At 36.7% G+C, this 26,039-nt stretch overlaps 1 protein-coding gene across 1 annotated transcript; it reads left to right on the forward strand.

Annotated features, from left to right (window-relative positions):
- Nucleotides 1-2,562: 2,562 nt before the first annotated feature.
- Nucleotides 2,563-9,801, forward strand: LOC110693475. Its single transcript, XM_021870594.1, has 9 exons — nucleotides 2,563-2,947; nucleotides 3,005-3,382; nucleotides 3,796-4,072; nucleotides 4,187-4,320; nucleotides 4,465-4,687; nucleotides 4,838-4,922; nucleotides 5,010-5,294; nucleotides 5,382-5,855; nucleotides 9,112-9,801. The coding sequence occupies exons 1-9, from the start codon at nucleotides 2,563-2,565 to the stop codon at nucleotides 9,799-9,801; spliced, it is 2,931 nt and encodes a 976-aa protein (XP_021726286.1).
- The last annotated feature ends 16,238 nt before the right edge of the window (nucleotides 9,802-26,039 follow it).

Below are 26,039 nucleotides of genomic sequence, written 5' to 3' on the forward strand. Positions count from 1 at the left end.
TTCTCGAATGTACTCTTTGTTGCAAAGAGCGTTCAATCAGGTAGATGGAGCATGAATTCCCAGAGGGTTATGTCCATATGTAGAACACATATGGGTTTCAAAAAAGTGATAAAAACTCAATCAAGAAGTAGGATCAAGAAAACAGTGCTAAAAACTGGTCAAAATTAGAACGCATATTTCTGGCTCAGTATTGGAAGAACATGACGCCAGCGAACAGAGGTTGGCGCCGCGATTTGGCTTTGGCGCCTGGTGACAAGAGCTGTCGCCTGAAGCCAGAGTCAAATCCTCGACGCTAGACTCTATTTTATGACGCTAGTTCTTACATGCCTCAGCAGCTTTCTGTGCTTGATAAAATTTTCCAGTTTCGCGCAGCATTAGTTTGATCCTAGTTGTGAAAGATATTCCTCAAATTTCCTATGTGTAAAAATCCCAGGTTTTTAACTCGTTACGGATGCTCTTTCCAATGAGATATATTTTATTCATATGACAATAATTTTAATCAAAATTACGCACAAGAAATAGTTAGAACTTTTCGAGTCTCATCCACTCATTCTAAATAATTGCCAAAATAAATTTTAGGAATTGAAATAGAAATCCTCCCCTGTGGAGTCGCCAAAAAACTGTAGGGAATATTTCAAGCATCACCCTATCTTGAACCCCACTGTGATCATACACTTAAGTACGGTGGCGTCCAAAGGGAAAGAAGATAGAGCAAAAGATTCGCCAACAAGTTAAAGAAACTTGTAAACCTTTCACATGGTGAAGGTTACACCCCTTAACGATCCAGGAGATCGTTAACTCTAATAGGTCTGGAACCATGACTGGTGGCTCGGGGATGAAGGTAAAAATCCAACCTAAAAGAGATTGAACCTACCCTAATAATAGCCCTCTACTTTATTCTAATCGTATTCATGTGCGCCTTCTGACTAACATGCAATAAATAGGTTTACCCTAAACCTTTTTATCTATTTTAGTTAAATATTAATGCACAAATAAAACTATTATTGGCGATCACTTGAATTATAATCAAATTAACCCTAAAACAAGATTATTAATCATCTTATTAAGCGTGATTACAAGTACCAATTCCCTTTAAACATGCATAAAAGGTGTGATCAAACAATAACAATAAAATAAACTCAAGCAACATAATAATCAATAATAATAAATAATAACAATTATAATCATCATCATAATAATGTTAAAGCATAATAATAGCAAGATCCTAGGCATGATACTAACAAGATTAATGACAAACCCTAGCATGTCACTAAACAATAAAGATTAAAGCTTTAACCTTAACATTATACTAACATGATATTAGGAAAGAAAATAAGAAGCATCGCAGGAATCACAATTGTCATATTTGATATTAGAAATTATAGTTATTACCCTAAACATGATACTAGGAATCATTGTTGTCTATCTAAACATCAAATTAAGGAAAACATCCTAACATGATACTAGGAATCAAAATAACAACCTAGACATGATTTCTATATCATAATATCAATAAATCAATTAAAGCACTTACTTGGATGCCTCATACCTCTTTCTAATAACAAAATATACGCGTTAGTAACTTCAAGGAAAATAATAAAGCAATTAAATTAAATAATTGAAATAGAGATTTGGGACCAAACCCTCAGAAATTAAAACCTTTCACGTCTAGGGTGAAGGCAACTTCGAACTTGGCTAGGTGTTTCTTGGTCTTGTGAATGCAGAATTTTGTATGAGAAAAGCTATTTTAGAAAAGAGAGAGAGAATAATCAAGGGAATCTTGAAGAGAGAGAATTAGAATTAGAGAATTGTTGATTATTGAAAACAGAGATTTAGGAGGCTATTTATAGAGAAAATCAGCCGGATGGATAGAAAAACGAATCATAGTTTCGAAGAAAATAAAACGAATTAGCGCCAGACGCTAAGGCTAGCGCCAGACGCTAAGGCTAGCGCCAGACGCCAAGAATTAGCGCCAAGCGCTAATCCTGTCGTCAGGCGCTAGAAAACAATTCCACGTGTTTTCTTAATTTTGATAAAATTTAGCCGTACAGGAGGGCAAAATCGTATTTTCCTTAAAAACACTTCTTTTATTCTGATTAAAACTCTAAAAAGTTAACTAAAGTCAATTTATCAATGCTATTTAAATTAGGAATGAAAAGAACCTTCTAGAAGAATCTAGAAGACTATAATAAATTCTAATTGCGTTAGGAATGATAAATTGATATTAGGCCCTCCTCTAGATCATTGGGCCGCATACAAAAATCAAACCAGGCCCAGTTTAGTAATTTGGCCATAACTTCCTCATTATTCATTGGAATTGGGCTTATAATATATCGTTGGAAAGCTCTATTCGAACCCAACCTAACTATACTATTATTGGACCCTTAACATGGACCAAACCAAACTGGATTGGCTGTTTCCAAAAATAGGTTTTCAAAAACAGAGAGAAAGAAAATAAATAAAAACTATCCACAACACTAGACCTTCCACACTTTCACTTCATTCGATTATGATTCGAGGTGAAAGGTACTCATCACTGGGTTTGGTTTTGGGGAGACACAAATGGGTGTCTACATAGACCGTTTTGTTAAATACCCTTTAGGTATTTTAGAGTATGTTCCCGTCAGAGTTGGTAAATTTTTTATCCGTGTTGATTTTGTTGTGTTAGACATGGTTGAGTATACACAAATTTCCATTATATTAGGTAGGCCTTTATTCCATACTGCAAGAGCCATAATTGATGTTAAAAATGGAAAACTAACCCTTTCTGTAGGAGACGATAATATCACTTTTAATTTAGGGAAAGTTTTAAAAGGACCTATGCTAGAAGAAATTTGTTGTCTAATAGATGTCATTGATATAATGGATGATATTTGTGAAGAAAGATTACCACAGGTTCTTGCAAGGGATCCCTTAGAGGAAGTTCTTTGTGGAGATTTATCTGCAGGTGCTGCAAGCATCTAGAGTAATGAGGTGGATGTCATTGAAAAATCTCTTTCACTAGAAGAGCTTGATACTAAAGAGACCTTGAAGGTAGTGAAATTAGTCCATGAATCAAAACTTGCAGAGGTTAAGAAACCTGAACTAAAACCTCTCCCTTCTCATTTGAAATATGTTTTTCTTGATGAGCAGGAACTATACCCTGTGATCATTAATACCACACTTGATGACCCACAAACTTCCCAACTTCTAGAGGTTCTTCGAACCAACAAAAGGGCAATTAGGTACAGTATTAATAATCTCAAGGGTATTAGCCCTGATTTTTGTATGCACATGATACATCTAGAGGACAACTACAAGCCATGTGTTCAACCCCGAAGGAGGTTGAATCCTAATATGCAGGAAGTAGACAAGAAAGAGGTGATGAAATTACTTGATGCAGGTATTATCTATCCTATTTCTGACTCAAAATGGGTAAGTCCTGTTCAGGTGGTTCTTAAAAAGGGTGGGATGACTGTGATGAAAAATGATAAAAATGAATTGATTCCCACTAGAACAGTTATAGGGTGGCTTATGTGTATTGATTATCGTAGATTAAATATTTCCATTAAAAAGGACCACTTCCCTCTCCCTTTTATTGATCAAAACTTGAGAGGTTGGCTAATCAAAAGTTCTTTTGTTATTTGGATGGGTATTTGGGGTTTTTTCAAATTCTGATTCACCCTAAAGATCAAGAAAAGACTACATTTACATGCCCTTATGTACTTTTGCATATCGTAGAATGCCCTTTGGTTTATGTAATGCACTTGCTACTTTTCAACGTTGCATGATGAGTATTTTTTTCTGATTTTATAGAGTCAATAATGGAATTCTTTATGGATGATTTTAGTGTGTATGGGTCTTCATTTGATGCATGCCTAGTAAATCTCGCTAAAATGTTGAAAAGATGTGAAGAATGCAACTTGGTTCTAAATTGGGAGAAGTATAGCTTTATGGTGACAGAGGGAGTAGTTCTTGGTCATATTGTATCTAATAAGGGTATACAAGTAGACAAAGCTAAGATTTATGTGATTGAGCAATTGCCTCCTCTTGTTAATGTTAAGGGGGTTAGAAGTTTCTTTGGTCATGCGGGGTTTTATCGTCGCTTTATCAAAGATTTTTCTAAAATTGCTACACCACTAACTAAGCTTTTACTCAAGGATGCCCTTTTTGATTTTACTGACGAGTGTATTAAGGATTTTCACAGGTTAAAGCAGACATTGATATCGGCACCCATCGTATGTGCACCAGATTGGACTCTTCCTTTCGAAATCATGTGTGATGCAAGTGATTTTGCATTAGGTGTCGTGCTAGGACAGAGAAAGAACAAAGTTTTACATGGTATTTATTATGCAATTAAAACTTTGGATGAAGCTCAAGTCAATTATGCCACTACGAAGAAGTTTCTTGCTATGATTTATGCTTTAGAAAAATTTAGATCATATCTAGTTGGTTCTAAAGTTATTGCTTTTACTGACCATGCAGCTTTGAAGTACTTAATAGCCAAGGCAGAATCAAAGCCTAGGCTACTCCGTTGGGTTCTCTTGCTCCAGGATTTTGATGTGGAAATAAAGGATAAGAAAGGTGCAGAGAACGTTGTGGCCGATCACGTGTCACGTATTAGGTATGATGAGGGTAAGGATTCTCTTCCTATAGATGACTCTTTCCCTGATGACCACTTGTATGCAGTTGTAAAGCAACACCCCTGGTATGTCAATTTTGCTAATTATTTAGTGGATGGTACTCTACCTCCTGACTCGTCCTACCAATAGAAAAAGAAGTTCCTTTATGATGTTAAGAATTATTTTTGGGATGATCCTTTTTTGTTTTATGAGAATGCAGATGGGTTATTTCGCAGGTGTGTTCCCGAATGGGAAGTTCACAGCATTCTTACTAGTTACCACACCTTACCTTACGGAGGGCATCATGGCCCAACCAAAATGGTGGCTAATATTAATGAGTCAGGTTTTTATTGGCCCACCATGTTTAAGGATGCTAACACTTTTGTGTAGGCTTGTGACTCTTGCCAGAGGACTGACAACATTTCGTGGCGGCATAAGATGCCTCAAACTGGAATTTTGGAAGTTAAAATCTTTTATGTTTGGGGTGTGGATTACATGGGACCGTTTCTCACCATTGACTATGTATCCAAGTGGGTTGAGGCCATTGCCACTCCTAACAATGATGCAAAGGTGGTCCATAAACTATTTAGGAAGACCATCTTTCCAAGATTTGGAGCACCTAGAGCTATAATCAGTGATGGAGGATCTCGCTTTCATGAGCGGAAGTTAGATACCCTTCTCAAGAAGTATTATGTATACCATAGGACAGGTTTAGCCTATCATCCCCAAACTAGTGGCCAAGTTAAAGTTTCTAACCGTGAGATCAAGCCCATTTTATAGAAGGTGGTAGAAAAATCGAGGAAAGATTGGAGTGATAAGTTGGATGACACCCTTTGGGAATACAAAACTCCTTTTAAGACCCTAATAGGTACTACTCCGTATAGACTTGTGTATGGAAAAGCATGTCACCTCCCGGTGGAATTAGAATACAAGGCATATCGGGCTATTAAGGAGCTCAATTTGGATGCTAAGCTAGCGAGAGAAAAGAGGTTACTTCAACTTAACATACTTGATGAGTTTAGGTTGACGGCCTATGATAGTGCACGTGTCTACAAGGAGGAGACTAAGAGATGGCACGACAAGATGATCCTTCCGAGAGAGTTCGAAGAGGGTGACAAGGTTTTGTTGTTCAACTCAAGACTTAAACTTTTTCCAGGAAAGTTAAAGTCAAGGTGGTCGGGTCCTTTTACTGTTAAAAGGGCTAATAAATTTGGTTTTGTGGAATTAATCGATGAGCATGGTAATGAGTTCAAGGTAAATGGTCAAAGACTTAAGTTATACCTTGAAGGGGGCTACGATTGGTGCGGTTAAATTACTTCACCTAATCGATTTCGGTTCATCTTGAGCGACATTTTGGTAAGAAGGTCGTGCGGGACCTAGATAAACCAGCGCTTTACGGAAGGCAACCCGTATTTCTTGATTTCTTGACTAGTTTTTCCTTCTTTTTATTTTAAATTTTTTGTAGAGAGGTGAGGAGTGAAGGAGTTATGTCTTCGTCGTGTGCAATTACTAGATATATAATTGGATCAAATTATGGAGACAATTAAGTTTGTACATTTGGGTTGTCGTTTTTCCATAGCTAGAGGTACTAACGATCTTTGGACTAGTAAAACAGCCCAAAGCCCAATTGGAGGGATCCTTTAAAGTCACACAAAGGGGCTAGATCGAGCATTAGAGGACAAGGCCAATCAAGGGCCTCATCACTTTAGGTGGCCGGCCATATGGGGTGGTTAAGAGAGTTTTGGGCTTCGCGCCCTAGTCTAATTATAATCAGATTATAAATAGACTAGGTGCCTAAGTTTGCAAGTAAGAAACTAACTGATCAGTGTGATCAAACCCTAATTAGCAAACACAAAACCCAACCCCTCTCATAGCCCTCTCTCTCACGGCTCTCTCCTCCTCCTCGGGGCCGGTGGTGTCTCGTGGTGGTGGTGGTTCGTGCGGTGGTCAGTTGTCCGTAAAGGTGGTGATCGTGGTTTTCCTTAATCACTCGACCAATCTAGTATTGGTGGACGACTCTTTCAAATCTCGTGGACTAAGTAGAGGAGCAACGCTTGGGGCTCTATTATCTCTCTGATTTGCCTATCGAATAGATTCGTGGAATTCACGCATCAAAGGTATGATTATGTGTCTTGTGTGTTATGCATGTGATCTTGGGATTGGTACTTGATTGAATATGATTCATGTTAATTCCGCTGCGTAGTACCTATAAACTCCAATAGTGGTATCAGTTAGCCACTTGTATGAACGCGCTTGATCATAATAATACGATTATTTGATGTCCACGTTAATTTTATAATCAATTAAGATGGAGAAATTAATTTAATTATGGTTCAATTGTTATATTTAATGTGATTAAACTTTTGGAATCAATTAAATGTGATTTAATTATGCTCAAATAGCCATGAAGATGACCGAATTTTAGCCCTAATATGTTCGAAATTTTCAAACCCCCTAACCCTAATTTCGAACTTTTCGAAAATACTAGCCCTAAAATATGATTTTTGTGCTTGATTTTGATTTAATTAGATTTATTTTATGATTCATAATTTTAATCGGATTGATTTATGCATAAAAGTGTTTTGTGTATGATCATCAATTTAATTTTAAAAGTTAGAATTAAATTGGGATTAATTTTATGAAGAACCCTAATTTTAAGATTGAATGTTGATTTAATTTTAATTTTTGGAATGATTTAATTTAATTTTAATAAAAGTTATTTTAATTAAATTAAAAACAAAAAAAATTATTTAAGATCGAAAACCGTGGCTGGGTGGCGCAGCTACGGCGGCTGCCGACCAGGTGGTAGTCCGAGAGGGAGGAAGGGAGGGCAGGCGGTCCATGGTGGTTGTGGGCAGCAGCGTGCGAGCGTTGCACGGCTGCTGCCAGTGATGCTACCGTGCTGCTTCCCTTGCGGCAGTGGCTACTGTCAAGGCAGTCAACCACTGAGGCTAGCTTCGACTTGCCAACCACTGTGGCCGACGGTGGTGGCTCACGTTTTTCAGAAGAAAAAAAATTTATTATTTTATTTGAAAAATTATTTCAAGATAATTATGAATTATTTTGGGATAAAATCAGTTTTATTTTGGATAAGATAAAATATTTTGAAAATATGATCTTTTATTTTAAAAGATAAAATCGGTTTTATTTGGATAAATTCTTTTATATTAGGATAAAATCAAATATTCAAAAGTTGTTATATTTGGTATTATCCATATTTAAAGTTGTTAAATTGGTAATTATCCTAATTAAAGTGGTTAATTTTGGATAAGATTGAATAGGATATTATGAGCATATTCCAAACGGATAATAATTGATTTAAATAATATGATTATCCCATAATTAGATTAGGATATAATTGATTTTAAAATTATTTGATTGGCTAGTAATTAGGATATAATCTCCTAAATTTATTAGGATAATCATGGAAGATTATATATGATTTATCTTTCTAGATTAATATATGATTTAATCCTATCTCATGACTATATTAAATATATGATATTTTATAAACGGTCATGAATAATATATGACATTATCTAATTATGATTAAAATATAAGATATTTTAGGAAATGTGTTGATTTTATTATGAACATTCGATGTTTTGTAGTTTAGACAAGCATGTTAACTGATTTATTATATGGCACTTTTTATAATATATGATATTATGTTGCTATATATAGACTAGTATGGCCCATAGATTCTTATTAAATACGATATGTGCATCGTGAAGTATTTTTGTAATCTAAATACGGTCTGCGTGCCGCTAAGTATTTTTGTAACTTTTATTTAAAGTAAATAGAATAGTTATTTAAATAGTGTTAGTTCAAAGAAGCCCGTGAAGTGAAGGCCCAAAGGAGCAAGGTGGATGGAGATCCATGATGATTCAAGTGGGAGCATTTTCATTTCTAGTTTTCTTAGGACTAAGGGGCCATACTATGTCATGCTTTATTGCATTAGTAGATTATGCATGTTAGATTTTATTTATGTTGATTGATGATGCGCTAGAGTTCACTAAATAATCATAACATAATAAATCTAGGTCCCGGTAATATTGAGGCAGCTTTTCCAATTAAAAACCCGATGAAACCGTTGATATTTTATGATGGGTAATGCCTCAGCTGGGTGTCATATAATATCTTTGGGGAGTGGGGGGTAAATCACGCTTTATACTTTTAATTGGTTATACTTAACAAGGTTACCTAAAGGGTTTAGAACCTTGAAGCTAAGGGTAATAATTAAGCAAGTGATGATTAATTATTCAACCAAGAGTTACAAGAGTTGTAATCAGTAAAGAGTTTACTCACCTTGAAAATGTAATGGTTGATGGTAGGGCCTCAGTCTGGTCAATTATTGCACAAATAAAGGATCTTGGAATCACTTAAAATTCAGTTGGGATCAATTAATTATTGAATAAGGTGTGTTTTAAAGTTACCTAATGAATGCGTTTATGGTAATTTAATTATTAAATTAAACATAATTATTAAACTTTGCTTTATTTTGACATAGATGGGTAGCCGTAACAATGATGACAATAATTCTTTACCTCCAACAATGAAAACAAGGCTTAATTTTCTCAACTTCAACGATTGGGAAAGCAAACTTAGAACTGTTCTAAGGAACAAAAATCTTGAATTTTGTTTATACTTACCAATCGAGGGCAGATTTAGTCCAGGCATGACTCTTGAGAAGCATTTGAGAAATGTTTCAGATTGTGAGAGAATTGCGCATATGATGTTGTCTTCTATTCCAGAAAATTGGGCTAGAAGATTCATGAACTATGAACCTTATCTCTTATTCAAGTGCTTACGTGATGTTTGCTATGGAATTCTGAATTCCCATGTTGATGGAGAAATGTATGAAAACGTTAAGGAAATCATTAATATGGTTCCCAAGAATGACGACTCCTGGACTGGAAGTATTAGGTTTGAAACCTACAAGCTCAATGGCGAGATAATTCCTAGAAAATTCTTGCCAGGCCAGTTAGTACAGATTCATGTGGATACAGTGGTTGAATTATTTGACCGCATGAGTATGTTAAAGAGACCTTATGAAGATCATCAGGTTCATGACATAATTCTGCATTCTCTACATGATGGTTTTGACCTCGAGAAACTTTGTCAAGATGATGAAGATTCTGCAATCAAACTAGTTGATTTACTCAAGAATCATGCAGAGGATTACCTGAAAAGAGAATAAGCCATTGCTTGAACAAGGATGTCCCCATCTTGATGAGATAAAAGGTAAGAGTTACCTAATGATCTTGTTATAAACATTTTAACTTTCACTTAGGTATGTGATACCAACATTGAGATGTTGCGCAGGAACTGCAAACAAGTGAAGCTAGCATGGAAATGGAGCTTGAAGATGCACTAGAAGTGTTTAAGTGACCAGAGATAGCTTCATAGTTTTAATTTTAGAATTTTTTATGATGATTTTAGACAATTTCCAGTTTTAATGAGACAATATTTCGGTTTTCTTGTTTTGAATACTGAATTTGGTTTACTTGGCTTGGACAAGTGTTGATCCATGACCAAGGTAATAAATTGTTTTCATTTTGCTAGATATGAGTTAATTTTGTTTTATGACATTGATATAAGTAGATCACAAAAATAAATTTAGATGATTCAAATTACACTTACTTATAACAAGTAAGCTTAGGTCACATTAACCATTTGCACATCCAAAGTCATGGATGGACTCTTATTCTTATATGATTATGAGTCACTTGAGAATTAGAAGGCATGCTTGATAAGTGAGGATGACCAAGTTGCCTTTTAGTAGAAAGGGTAAAAGAAGCTAAAATGACCTTTTGGTACTCATGCATATGATGTATGTGAACCAATAAGTTCAAAATTAGCAAAGAGATTTAACTACTTCTTTGCTTTTACTAACGATTTAAGTAAATATATCGATACTTACTTAATGAAGTAAAGCTTTGAAACATTGAAATGTTCAAAATTCCAAAATGAAATGTAAAATCAGTTTGAGATAAACAATTTAACACCAACAATATGATTGTTGTGATAAATATTTAACTCGAATGGAATGATCATCTAAAGGGAATTGTTGAATTAATTCACAATCCAGAAACATTACAATTAAAATGTATGTTTATGAAGAAGGAATCAAACTTTTCTTTCCATTGTTCGATCCAAGATTTAATGATTTACGAATATCGTTTTGAGGACATGCATTACAACAACAATTGCGAATATACTAAACTGGAAACTTAACCAAATCAGAATAAAAGATGTCATAAGAGTTATGATTTGGAAATGTTCCAAGAGTTATCTTTTCTAAACAGGATTAAGGGTTATGAAATCAATGTATGTTTACAAAGATGACATAATGCACCCTAAATTAGATAAATAGTTATTCATGAGTTTTCTCATGGAAACTAAGAGGTATTATTCCTTCAATCGCGTAGAAACAAAGTGTTTGTTGCTCGCGATAGTGTCTTTATAGAAAGAAATGTCTTCCTACAAAGCCAAGTAGGAGTAAAGTTAGATCTCGATGAGATTCGAGACAAGCAACAAATGGATGTGAATAATGCTACATCAGAGACGAATGCGCATGAAATCAGCTAATTTGATAAACCATGTGTCGAAGCAAGCTAATTCAACTAGCAAGACTTCTACCGCCCTACTAGAATGAAAGGCTTCAAAGAGTTGAAGAGAATAATTCTATTGTCGCTCATACCTATTGTAGGTTACTTGGGATCAAAACAGGCAGTTTGTTAAAATTATGAGAAAAGGTGGATTCTAAAATTTTCTTATTAAAACGGTTAGAATCCATGGCCTAAAAGCAAGCTTTGGATAAGTGCCATCTCAGGAAATGGCTTAAAGCCATGAAATCCAGTAAGGACTCCATGTTTGTAAAATGTGTTAGTCCATAATAGTCTTACAAATAGGGTCAAAACTATAAGTTGGGTAAGCTTATTCAGATTATTCTAGTTATGGATATCAAAATCACCTTCATGAAATATTTTTGATGGTGAACATGTATATGATACAACCTAAGAATTTTGAAATCCAGAAATTCCTAGAAAGTTTTGCAAACTTCAGAAATTCATTCATGGATTGAAGTAAGAATTAAGGAGTTGGAACTTTCGTTTTGATTAGGCAATCAAACAGTTTGATTTCCTTAGTAGAATGAAAAGGGAATCTTGTAGAGACAAGAAGTTTAGTGGGAGTAATTGGTATTTTTAAGTCTAGTATGTAGTTGACATACAGTTTATATAAAATGATATATCAATGCTTGAATAACTCAAATAGTGGTTAGAAATATTATTTCAATATGATAGACTTAGGAGATGTTGAGTACATATTGGGAATTAAGATCCATGAAGTGAATCTTAAAGAATGATTGGAATGAATCGAGAGACTTATGTTCATAAGGATCTTGACAAGTTCATGAAGTAAGACTCTAAGAGAGGATGTCCTCCCATGTTTCATGGTATTACACTCAGTAAAAGTAGTGCCTTCAAAAGCTAATAGAGTTGAGTTGTATAAATAATGTACCTCATGCTTTTGCAAAAGGGTCCAATACTTTTGCCATGAAATGTAAAAAGAAAGATGTTTCATATGACTTGTGCATGTGTAGCAGGCTTCAAGCAAATTCAGAATAAGCATACGGAGAATTACCAAGAACAGATCCTTGAGTACTTGAGAAGCACAAAAGGAATTCTTCTAGCTACAGTGTTAAAAGGTAATTTAAGCAAGTTTTCAAAAGGTTACACGAATACAAGTTTTCCAAACAGGCAAGATGATTCTATATGGTGATCTAAATGCATATTTGTGTCTGGATGGAGAAGGACAGTGAGCTTGAAGAGTTCAAAGCAGAGCACTGTTGCATGCTTAATGTCATAATATGTGTATTAAACTATAGTAAGATAGTTAGAGAGGAAGTTCGAATTAGGATGTCATGTGACTAACAGGTCACCTTTGCCCAAGAACAAAGGAGCCAGGGTCACATCAAAAATCCAAACTTATAGATATGAGATATCACCTCAATTATGAGATCATTGACCGACAGAATGTCATGTTCTACAAAGTTTTATTATGAGTGAGAAATCACTAAACCCCTTCCATGGACTAAGGTATGAGAGTCATATTAAAGTCTTAGGATTGAAGGAAGTTATGTAATTTAAGTTGTATATGTTTTGAGAAAGCATGTTACATGAGAAATGCATCAACTTGCAGAATTATGTTTAAAATAGAAATTATTATTTCTCTTATTTAATTATGGTTTTGGAAATTAAATAAAATGTCCAAAATAATTATGAATTGATGGGCTCATCAGGTTGATGACCTGGTGAATTGGAACCCCACAGGTGAACAAAATTCATATATTATTTAAGTTCCTAGTTTGAGATCATTAAAGTAGACATAAATGATTTCAATAAATGGACTAGCATGTAAGATTGATTGGATAGCGCAATTTCATGGGCTATAGAGGCATAGTGATGCTCGATCAATCACTTGGATATGCATGAATGATGCATAATAAAACTATTGACCTACTTTGAAGTTCAAATATAGAGCTTTCGTATGTATTAGTGGATTCCTTTGACATGAGTGGAACATAAATTTCATTCAATGGATGTTGTGACTGTGGTACACACAAACGTCTAGCCGTAACTGGAGATTATAAAGGATGGTTCCTGGTCATTTCAAAAGTTGAGTGGGAGTCATGTTACTACAAGATTGGATAGAGTCTACCTATTAAATTAGGAAATGTGTCATGGCCGCTTGAAGAGGGAGAATTCAGAAAATACGTGGCCGTGTTCAAATGCATTACACAGTAATCATTTGGTTTTGTAATTCTAACTCAGATTTCAAGAAACGATTTGTAGATTAATACAATCTCGACATGTGATGCAATCATATTATCAAATCGACACATATATTGACTTAAGGAATTTGAAGATTGCACCCTTGTCTCAGACAAGTTAGAGATTGAAGGAGTTATGTCTTCGTCGTGTGCAATTACTAGATATATAATTGGATCAAATTATGGAGATAATTAAGTTTGTACATTTGGGTCGTCGTTTTGCCATAGCTAGAGGTACTAACGATCTTTGGACTAGTAAAACAGCCCAAAGCCTAATTGGACGGATCCTATAAGGTTACACAAAGGGGATAGATCGAGCATTAGAGGACGAGGCCCATCATGGGCCTCATCACTCTAGGTGGCCGGCCATATGGAGTGGATAAGTGAGTTTTGGGCTTCGTGCCCTAGTCTAACTATAATCAGATTATAAATAGACTAGGTGCCTAGATTTGCAAGTAAGAAATTAACTTATCAGAGTGATCAAACCCTAATTAGAAAACACAAAACCCAACCCCTCTCATAGTCCTCTCTCTTATGGCTCTCTTCTCCTCCTCGGCGCCGGTGGTGTCTCGTGGTGATGGTGGTTCGTGCGGTGGTCGGTTGTCCATAAAGGTGGTGATCGCGGTTTTCCTCAATCACTCGACCAATCTAGTATTGGTGGACGGCTCGTTCGAATCTCGTGGACTAAGTATGGGAGCAACGCTTGGGGCTCTATTATCTCTCTGATTTTCCTATCGAATAGCTTCGTGGAATTCACGCATCAAAGGTATGATTATGTGTCTTGTGTGTTATGCATGTGATCTTGGGATTGGTACTTGATTGAATATGATTCATGTTAATTCCGCTGTGTAGTACCTATAAACTCCTACAAGGAGAGTGTAATTTTACCTTTTCAAAGTGTTTTTGTACAGGTTACGAATCGACAAGTAAGGAGATGTAAAGAGAAAAAGTTAAAAAGAATGAGTGTTCCGAGCTGGGCAGGGGCCCGATCGGGCGGACCTCGCCCTATTGGGCACAAGAATGAAGTTCAATTTGAGCTTTATTTTTCCCGATCGGGCAGGCACGCTTGATCGGGAACACAAGTAAGCTAATTTCGGGTGTTAAATTCGCCCAATCGGGCGCGCAAGCGATTGAAGAAATTGAGGAAAATTCACCCGATCGGGCGCAAAATCGGAGAAATCTAGTGACCCAATAAGATATCCTAGGCGAGGGGATCGAGCAAAAATCTATGTCCCCTCATGCCCGATCGGGCAATGCAATTTGAAATTCTGAAGCTTCCCATTGGGTAATGGTTCGCCCGATCGGGCGCGCCTCTTTTTACCCGGATTACTTATTCTTTTCTCCCATTTTTCTTTTCAATTTCTTCCTTATTTCTGCTCTTCCTTTCAGTTTTTCTCTCTCTAAACTCCATTAAAATACCTTCAACCTCACTTTCCAATCAAGATCTTCTCAAATTCTCCCTTCAAAACACAAATTTTTTTACATATTCTTCATCCTCTCACTTTCCGCTACATTCTCCATCTAATTTTCACTAGTTATTCTCAAATTTTTAGGAAACCCTAAGAGAGAGAAAGCTTTAACTTTCAAGAAATCAACTCAAATGGAATTAAAGAGATCAAAACTCAAAGGGGTGAGCAATCAAGGCAACAACCAACACCCACGGTCGACCCAGAGCTCCAAATTCTGGGATGGAGCGAGGTGGTTGTCACAAGCTTGGAGCAAAACACTAGGATGCTCAATCTCATCGAGAGGCATGTAATTCCTACTTGTTTTGTTCATCACCCAACCTTTTCTAGATTAGGATCGGAATTGACAAGCATGTGAAAAAATTGTTTAAAGGAATTGGAATGAGTGGTTTATTTAACTTGCATTACATTACTTATTTGACTGTGGAATTTATTTCTAAATTTAATTTGATTAAGTCTAGTGCGTCTGTGTATCATGTTCAATTCCGTTTGCTTAATAATGATGTGAGATTGTCGTTGAAAGACTTTGGTAAAATGTTTTAGCTATAATCCGATAGGCCAACGGAATCACCTAGGGACTATTGTGCCGATATCTACTTGGCTTTGACAAGAAATTTGCTAGAAAACCTCCAACATTCCAAGGGAACTTGGATTCAACATCCCGTGCCAAAATTTTGGCAACGGTTTGTTAGCCTCACCATCTTTGGAAGGCATGAGCCGACAAACGTGAGGGGGGATCAGTTAGAGTTTTTAGCCACCTACATGATCCCTAGGAGTGAAAATCTAAACATCCCACTTAGGATGGCTCAACACTTTCAAAGGAGTGCTAAGGCGGCCGAGGCCGGTAGAGCTAGGACCCTTATTTACTTTGGTGGGTTAGTCACCCACATTGCGGTTAAATAAATGGGTTTTACACCCAATGACCAAAGAAAAGTAAATGGCTCTACCCTCATTGACCTAGCATACTTAGGAATCCTTAAATGGGTCCAACCTACCCCTAGTGAGATATGGTGGATAATTCATAGAGAGTCGGGTAGGAGGGATCAAGCCTTCACATTGCATAACCCAAACTTGTCCAAGTTCGAAAAGGGTAAGTCCACTTACACTTTTGAACTAGGAAACCAAGGAGAGGCTAGAGAGGCTCACCACTCACCATCTCAACCACAACCCTAATTCCAACTTCCTCCACAACCCCTACCCTACATGTATGATATCCCTACTTCTTCCGTTGACTACAACATCGATCCCAACGCACCATATGACTTCTCGGCTTTTAAAAGCCATCTTGATAGAATTGAGAGGGGCCAAGGAAGGGTGGATGGTTTAGTTCAAAACCTTGACTCTAGAGTAGGTTCTCTAGATAGACAGGTGGGGCATGTGGAGTGAAACCTAGTGAGGGGTTTATACCCCATGTATGACGATTATACCCGTCGAGGGGTTATTCTCCCCCAAGGCTCTTGTTCCCGATTGGTTTCAGTACGTACCCCCAAGGTGGGTATTTGACCTCTGGTGCTTTTGGTAGTTCTGTGGACTATTCTTCGGTCCATGGTTATGGGGCCGACGTCCCTTTTGGTGGGCTTGGGGGGAATGTGGACCCTAACTATTTTGCAGGTGGTTCGGGTCATGGAGGTGTTGGTTTGAGTCATGGAGGCATTGGCTCTAGCCATGGTGGTGGTTATGCTAGGATAGAGGAGGATGAGGATGATGATGAGGAGTAGCTAGTCCTAGCTACACTCCCAAGTCAATGAGGGCATTGCTTGATTTGGCTTGGGGGGAGATGATCTTGCAAATATGGTATTACTCTCTCTCTCTTTTCTTCTTTTTATTGGTTTATATTATATTTTCTTTATTTCCTTTTAGAGTAGTTTTATTGCTTTTGAAAAAAACAAAATACAAAAAAAAATTGAAAAATAAAAAAAATACAAAATACGTTCCAATGAAGAAAATGAACCATGCTTCCATGTGCCCCATGAAAAAAATTGTTTTGACTCTTGGTTATTGATGATGAACATTGTTGATTAGTTGGTCATGATTTGATGTTTGATTGCCTTGGAACCTTAGCATGCGTCAATTTTGTCCAACTACTTGTGAATATAGTGTTTGACTAGTTGATTTGGTGAGGAATGTGTGTTAGTTCCTGGTATATCAATGAATCTGAGTATTGATTTCTGACTATGATTAATGTTTATATAATTCACTATTATGCACAATGTGGAGGACGAAGGCGTTCATTCTTTTAGGTAGTCTTTAGACGATTTAGATACATTTGTTCCCTTCTTGCTACCCATGTTGTTGCTTGTGCCCTTTCATTGTTTATTTAGTTACATTACAAGCCTATTTGAGACCCATTGGTTACTAGTCCCAAGCTTGGCTTGGGGGACGGGGCTATTAGTTAGTAAGGTGAGGGAGTTGTGATGTGCACATTATTTGCACAACGTGGGAATAAAAGAAGAGTGATTGTTCTTTTGATATTGTGATTGGAAAAAATATAATGTTGATAATTTGTGTTAAAAAGTTGAAAATTCCAATGTGAAAGAAAAAGAAAAAAAAAAAAGAGAAAAAGAAAAAAAAAATTGTTTCAAATGTTCTATGTGAAGGTTGCTCAAAGAAAAGGAAAAAAAAAGAGAGAAAAAAATTCAAAGAAAAAAAGAAGTTCAAGTTGAAAGGAAAAAAAAAAGAAGAAGAATGAGTTCAAAGTTTGTTTATTCACTCTAATTCCTTAGTATCATATTTTTGTGAGTTAATTTGTAAGTGATGGTGGTTATGTGAGATGTTAATTAGGTTGTTTGGTGAACTTTTGTGGAGTTAAGTTGTGATTGGAGATGATTTGGTCACTACTTGTTTTTTACCTTGGGTTTTATTAGGATATGGCCGGCTCCCTTAAGCATGGCTTTGCTCTCACATTTTCCCAAACATTTGTTACCTTTTACCGTAGCCTTACATTACAAGCTTTAAAGACCTTCCGACCTTTGTGCATAAAATTGTGTAAATGTGAAAGTAGTTGTTTATCAATGCAAAAGATGACTTGATGTATTTTAGAGTCAACTATCTAGGTTGAGTGTTATTCTCTTTAAACACACGAGTGTTCACAATAAAGGGGTGGTTGGAGAGCGATCGAGTACATTCTTTACTCGCCACATAAATGAGAGTTGAGGGTGTGAGCACTAGTCTTGAATTTTATATGCTCTTGTGGTTTGCTCTACTTGACAATTGTTAGGGAATATGGGAAGTCGAATGGATTTGAATGATTGATTTTGATGCATGTTTGTCGGATTGACCTTGAGTTATGATCGCGGGTAAAAGTAGGTCGTTGGTCTACTAACCCTAACCAAATTAGAAATTTATAATACCTAAACTTACACTAAATTAGTTAGTGGAAAGTAAAGGGTCGAACCACGAAGACTAAGTGTATCAATTTGTGCAAATTAGACTAGTAGAAAAGGTTGTGAGATAGAGAGAGATTAAACCAAACACAACTAAGAGAAAATAACTAAAACTAGGGAAAGTGGAATCCAATTACATCAATGCATTCAACAACATCATACAATTAGATGAAAATGACCTTGATTAGGAACATCAACACATTTAACTCACTCTCGCACAATTAAGCATGTTAATTATCCTACTAAACTAATTCACTCTCGTGCAACTAGCCTAGCAAAGGTATGGAAGAATTTAGGGCTCTCAACCAACTCACTCTCGCACAATTGATTGAAAGCACAATTAAGAGCATAGAATCGATTAGCTAGAAAGATTCTACTCCATAAAAGCATCATCCATACACAATAATCAAGAAACAATTTCATACTAATCACAATCAAACATTCAATTCATTAATATAACCTTCATCCAATTCCCTAGTAAAAGACCTAAGCTAATATAATGAAGAAAGACATGGAAAACAAGGTAAAATAAGAATAAAAACAAGATTAAACAAACAAACTAATTAATCTACTCAAATCAACAAACAAAAAGCAAAAACTAAGAATTAATCAAAGCAATAAATATGAGAGAAAGTTAGAAAATGCTCATTGAATAGATGAGAAGAAGTTCCACAAAGTTGCTTCTTCAACCTCTCAAAAACTCCATGGAAATCCAAGCTTTCTCTCTCTACAACTACACCTAAACTAGAGAGAGAAAATCATAATCTAACCCTAAGAGAGAGAAGCTCCCCTAAAACTAGGAAAAAGATCTAAAAATAAGAAGTTCTCCCGTACAAAAACAAGGCTCGCAAATATAAAGGAAGTCGCGAAAAAAACTGAACAGGGGCTCGATGTGCGCCTGCGCAAAGGCCTGTGCGCCCGCGTAGTGGGCTGTGCGCTTGCGCAGCGGCCTGTGCGCCCGCGCATTCGTGGGTTGTGCGGCTTGCTTCTTGGGTGTGTGCGCCCGTGCTGCTGGCTGCACGCCCGCGCATTTGTGTGTGCGCCCGCGCACAAGTTGCACGCAGGCCGCGCAAAACTTTCTGCCTCGATTCTGCAATTTCGCCTCTTTTGCGCGAGTTCTGACAGGGCTGCGCGCCCGCACACTCCAGTCGTGCGCCCGTGCACATCGTGCGCGCCCTTGCACCTTGCTTTCTTCGGTTCTTCTCTCATGCTTCCTTGGCTTCTTCTATGCAATCCAAGACTTCAAAAACCTAAGCACAAACACCAAGGGAAGCAATAAGGTATAGGGAACGGTGCAAACACGAAATGAAAGCAAGCATTCAAGAATATACGCGATTTCATTAAAAACACATCGAGACATGTATGCAAGCATTATTTGAACAAAACAACTACAAAACACCAACAAAACAACTACAAAACACCCTAATACAAGCTAAAACAAGGCATAAACACTATCCTAGGAGTGACATAATTGTCACTCATCAAATTCCCCCAAGCTAAACCTTTGCTCGTCCTCGAACAAGACAAAGAGAAAGGGAATGAATTATTCAAGCAAAGCTAAGACACTAAAGGAGATGAGAATGTACACTAACTCACTTTCGTAGGAATCATAGTCAATTTTAGCAACTAAAGACAAGCCCTTTAAACCCCTAGATCGCCCTAGAGGACGAGTGTGCTCTCGTGAGGGTTTCCTAAGAGTTTAACCCACAACTTTATACAAAAACCAAGGTAAGGCGATAAAACGAAAAGGAAAAAGAAACATAAAAAGAGAAAGAGAACACAAATTCATATTTGGCCAAGAGATAAAAACAAGCACCAATGAATGCAAACCTTTCTATATAGACAAATGTATGCACGTTCCAAGATGTCAATGGTTGATTGAAACATAACATATGCTAAGCATAGAGAACTAATGAGGACTCAATCCACCCTAGCCCCAACCAATCGGGCCGCGTTCTCTCCATTAGCTTCAAATCAACCCTTAAGCTAGTTTCTCATGATTCCTCGAAGGAACCGGAAAAAGATAAAGAAATGAAAAACTTTGAGAAGGTAATCCCGACATCTCAACTATTCATACTCTCTCCATAGGTTTGAAGTCTATCTCCCTCCACCGTTCTTTGACTCAACCCCACTAAAGTCTAAGGGTCTTTTATTGGGTTGTAAAGTAAGGCTAAGGGTTAAGGCGAGGTAAAAATTTGAAAATTTTGGTGATATTTCCTAAGTGAAGCAAAAGAGTGGCCTACTCTAAAAAACAAACTCAAGAAGTCACAAAATATCAAACAAAAATACCAATAATGCCATCTCCCCCAAGCTTATTCAACACTAACACAAAATATACCAAAAGAAGTGACGCTCCCCCCCAAGCTTGAACGAAGCATTGTCCTTAATGCTTAAACAGGGGAAGAAAACGAAACCAAACTAAAATATTTGTGTGTTTTTTGTTTCTTTTCCAAATTTTTTTTATTATTATTTTTTTTTACTTAGCTCTTATTTGGTGTCCTTGCCTTTTTTTACTATGGACGGCTTTTTCTTGAAACTTCCTTGATTTTCTTGAATTGCATCTTTCTTCTCAAACTTTTTTGCATATTCTTTTCAAGCTCAAATTTTAAGACCTTACTTAAACCAACTCACAAAGTTTTCTTACTCATGATCAACACTCTCAAAACTCAAACCTCGCATGCCAATGCTTCACTAACTAAAAGGGTTGGTAAACATAGGCCATTAGGTTTGTAATGTGGTTAAGACAAGAAAGGAAAAAATAAACCTCAAATTGGTTAGTGTAGGCGTCGCTCGAAGTGAGCCTACGTTAAAGCATGTTGTGAATATGCTTGGCACTCATAGGAAGTGGGAATTGACATTACGACTAGGGACAAATAAAGTAGGGAGCCGCCAACAAGTTTTTAAGGAACTTGTAAACCGTCCACAGATCATAAAAAGGCAACCACGATAAGGGACAACGATAGGCAACAACGATTGACCCGTGAAGGTTACACCCCATTCATAATCCATGAGATTACTAACTCCATATGGTTCGGAACCACGAAAGGAGGATCGGGGATGATGGTACGAAGTGAGTCATGGAGTCACATTCGCCCGTATTGGCCTCTACTCGATTCTTATATTGAAAAGCATTCCTGTGATCTCAAAGGCATACAAACAATAATTCAATTCGCTCCAAACTATTATTCAACTAAATTGGTTCAAAATTAATGCACACATAATTCTAAAATATGGTGATCACTTCAATTAATAATAAGATTAAAAAGGATCCTAAACCGGTTGTCCAAATTATCTTATTAGTCGTGATTTTCAATTACATATTCCCCTTAAACATGCAATATGGTGATCAAAATAAATAATATAATCAATATTAATATAAAAACCAATTTAATCATAATTCCAACAATATAAAAATCGTTAGAAAAATAATAATAATAAAAAGAGCATGATCCTTACTTTGAATCTGTTTGTTTGCAACTACAAAATAATAAACGAGTTAGTAACTTCAAGGAAATAATAAAAACAATAATTGAATTAAATTAAATAAGGTTGATTTTGGGGCCAAACCCTCAAACGATTCTACCTTTCACGCCTTGGCTTAAGGACAGAACCTCTAGTGAAATATGGACTCCTTTGAGTGCTTGAAGAAGGAATTTTTTAAAGTGAAAAGGGTAGGCTAGTGTTTACGCTAATAGCATAGAAGAGAGAAAATAAGAATAATAAAATTCTGGTTGCCCCGTACATCAGAAATGAGGGGGTATTTATAGGGAAATGTGCTAAGGGAGCACACGGAACCCTAAAATGATAAAAACCCTAAAAAAAGTATCCCGTGACACGGTCAGACTGTACCGTGACATGGTTAGACTGAACCGTCAGACGGTACAAGTTCCCGTGACACGGTCAGTTTTGGAGTGACGCGGGAAATTTTTAGAAAACGGAACAGAAAACGCGTTAAGGGTTTACGCGGAAAGGACACAGAACTTCCCGTGCCACAGCAGACCTCCCGTGTCACGGGAAGTCCTACCGTCAGACGGGAACAGTTCCCGTGACACGGTCAGTTCCAGTCCATTTTTCCTTCTAAATTCATTTTTAACCCTAATTTCTTTCGGCTTTTTAAGTTCCGATTGATAATTTTGGGCTTTTTCTGACTTTATTATTCGAGCTAAAATAAGAAAATAATAAAATAAAAATAAAATATTTGGGCCAAAAATAAAATAATAAATAAAAAGGTTTGGGCTTAAAATTAATTAACAAGCTTGGGCTAAAATTAAAACTATGCTTTTACCAAACACCAATACTGATCCATAGACCTTTCAAAAATATGAATTTAATAAAATACGATTTTTTAAGCACTCTCGGGATTAAATACTAAACCCGACCAATAGCGGCGGTGAAAGGTTATTTATCATCGGGTTTGGTTTTGGGGAGACATTTTAAGGTGTCTACAGTTAGCAAGTAGGTCGATGCAAAATAGAAAATCAAATTTGTAACAAAATAAAAAGAAGATAAGGAAAAATGAGAAAAGGTGCCCTTTTCCTCCCCTAGAGTGGCTCGGTCACGATCTTGAGAGCTAGAGGTCATAAAAGGTTTAAGACATGCATAGTCAAGGATCTAAATTGCCACTCAACAAGGTGATGAAGGCTAGAACAAATAAAGCTCACAAAGGATTATAACCAAAAAAATACCAACCAAGGGTTTCAAATCCACTATAGAGAGCAACTCCATCTTACCACATTCCCGTGGACTAAGGCTTCATGGACCCCTAAAAGTTCTTAACCCGACTACCTTAGCATATAGTATCCTAGAGTCAACCAATGACACTCTCAAACCGTGCATACATTTACCACTTAGGAAGAAAAACATTCAAGGATTCAAGTTCCAAAACATAATGTCCAAAATAAGAACAAACAAAACACATTTTGCCAAAATTACCTAGAAAGTAAATAAAAATCTTTTTCGATTTTTCAAAATAAAAGAAAAGACATGGAAATGCATATACTCAAGTGCATGGCATAAATGAATCAACATCCCACCAAACATGATAGAATACCCTCCCCCCAAGCTTGAATGAGACAATATACTCAAATATAAACCAAATAATCCATGGGAGGGGAAAAGACAGAAATCAATCCAAAAAACCAACACAAGTCCAACGAGTCACCAACCATTAGAGAAAGAGCTAGGAAATATATTACCGGATATTGGTGGGTGTAACTACCCGAAAATGAACCAATTTAACCTTTCAAAGCCGATTTCCTCTTGAATTGAATCTCGATTTCCATATGCTAGAAAATATAGGCATTAAACTTCCTTAATTCTTTATACAAACCAATGCATGAGTGTATATCAAGTTATGTACCTAGCAAGGGGCACACAAACATTTCCATGAGAGAAAATCTAATCTAAAAAGAAAAGAAAATGAAAGCAATAAAAACCTCGGGTTACTTCCTGAGAAAGGCATGTTTAACGTCCAAGCGAGACATTTTAAGGTGTCTACAGAAGCCCACACTTTGACTGAGTTTGTAGAAACGTCAGTTTCGAAAACGATAGTCAAAGTAGTCGATAGGGACAGAGAATGATTTAAGACGTTCTGCGATCCTAAATCACTCTTTATACGCCGATACCTGTAGAAAAATGTTAATTCCACAGATAAAAGAGTAAAGGGATAGAATACATATTTGGCACCAGTGTGTCGGTGACAAACGAGTTTGGTATTTTCCTATGCTTGAAGGAATCTACCGAGTGACATTGGTTGAAACGCTTTCCATGCTTGAGGAAAGCCGACTGAAGAGTTTGGTACCTTTCTAAGCCTGAAGAAAGCTACCGGATAATACTTTCCATGCCTGAGGAAAGTCGACGAACAAATTTGGTGTCATTCTATGCTTGAAGAAATCCACCGCTAATGCCTTCCATACTTGAGGAAAGCCGACAAAGGAATTTTGTGGTTTTCTATACTTGAAGAAAAATCCACTGATGATGCTTTCCATGCCCGAGGAAAGCCGACTTGGCGGTTTTCTATACTTGAAGAAAAATCCACCGATAACTCTTTCCAAGCCTGAGGAAAGCCGACTTGGCGGTTTTCTATACTTGAAGAAAAATCCACCGATAACGCTTTCCAAGCCTGAGGAAGGCCGACGGTTGCTGAAAATTGATAAGTGTATGGTGGTTCGATTATCCCTGAACGTGGGTCGCATATGATTCACAACTTTAAGCCGATTATCCGACCATATTAAATGTTTAAAATGCCGAAAAATAGGCTTTGACGCTTGCCAGGGGTAAAATGGTAATTTTAGTCCCCCTTAAACATCAGTTGGAATTTTCCGCGTAACTGTAGCGAAAAATAATCACCCAATAAGCTCGGAAAATCAGTCAAACTGGTCAAAAAACCAAGAATATTCCCTGACCAAATGCAGTTTTGTCGTGCCACGTCAGAAGGTTCCCGTGACACGGTCAAGGCTTCCCGTCAGACGGGACAAGGATCTCGTGTCACGGGATACCTATTTTTTCTTTTTTTTTTCTTTTTTTCCTTTTTTGTTGTTTGAATCAGTCAACAACGACTCTTTTTTTTCCTTTTCTGCCTTTAAATCCGCGTGCACCATTTCACCATTTCACATTTCACATTTTTCTTGCTTTCACACTTGCTTTCACCATTTTAGCTTCTCACTTCCCAAAAGCTGTCGCGCCACGCCTGGGGTCAACCGCCGGCCGTTCAAAACTCGTCGTGACACGGTAACGGAGACCGTGACACGGTTAGTCTCTTTTTTTTCTTTTTTCTTCTCCTTTTCTTTTTGCTTTGCTGCGGTTGTTTGGTTACTGCGCTGCTGCTGTTTCGTTGCTGCTTCTGTTTCTGTTCCTGTACTGCCGCCCAGTTCACCGGAGCTCCGTCAGCCTTGAAGGTTTGCCGTGACACAGTTGCTCCTGACCGTGACACGGTTAGCCTTGTCCGTGTCACGGCAGCTGCACTGGTGGTCGGAACACATTTTCTAGTTTTGGAGTTCGAATTCCATCAATTTTTTTGTAATTTCTCAATCTTGTCCTCATTTTCGACCTTTTACAAACATCCATGTAAGCTCCCTTTGATTTTTGCTTTGAATTTGCTTCACATGAACAATTTCATGACAAACCCTAAAAAATCAATTTGGGGGTTTTTGATTTTGACGCTTTATGTTGAAATTCTTGCCATGATTTTACTAGTATATGTGTACATGTGTGTTTGTGAGAAATTTGAGACAAAAATTGCATGATTTGATGGAGAATTGAGAAAATCACCATTTTTGGGTGCTACTTTGTGAAATAATGTTCATGCTTTGAAATGGTGAAAAAATGGTGGTGAATCTTGTGAAATGATGTGTTGATTCATATTTTGCATATGTACTATATTGTCATGGAGAACATAGTATCATGCGGCTAGGAGAACTGTAGTATTAGTTTGTCGTGGAGAAACTAAATACCATGATTTTGCCAATTTTTAGCCTTGAGGTAAAAATTAGCATATAATTCAATAAACAACTAAATAACTTAGGAAATGATGCTAAGTATTCAGATTGTTATTGTAAATATGCGACTTGAATTAAATGTTAAGGAAATGATGCTAAACATTTAAATATGCAACTTGAATTAAATGTTTAGGAAATGATGCTAAACATTTAGATAAAATTTAGCATATAATTCAATAAACAACTAAATAGCTTAGGAAAGGATGCTAAGTATTTAGATATTTATTTTTCATTATAAACATGCAATTTAAAAATGT

This window comes from Chenopodium quinoa, unplaced genomic scaffold (assembly GCF_001683475.1).
Source record: "Chenopodium quinoa cultivar QQ74 unplaced genomic scaffold, ASM168347v1, whole genome shotgun sequence".
Lineage (NCBI taxonomy): Eukaryota > Viridiplantae > Streptophyta > Magnoliopsida > Caryophyllales > Amaranthaceae > Chenopodium > Chenopodium quinoa.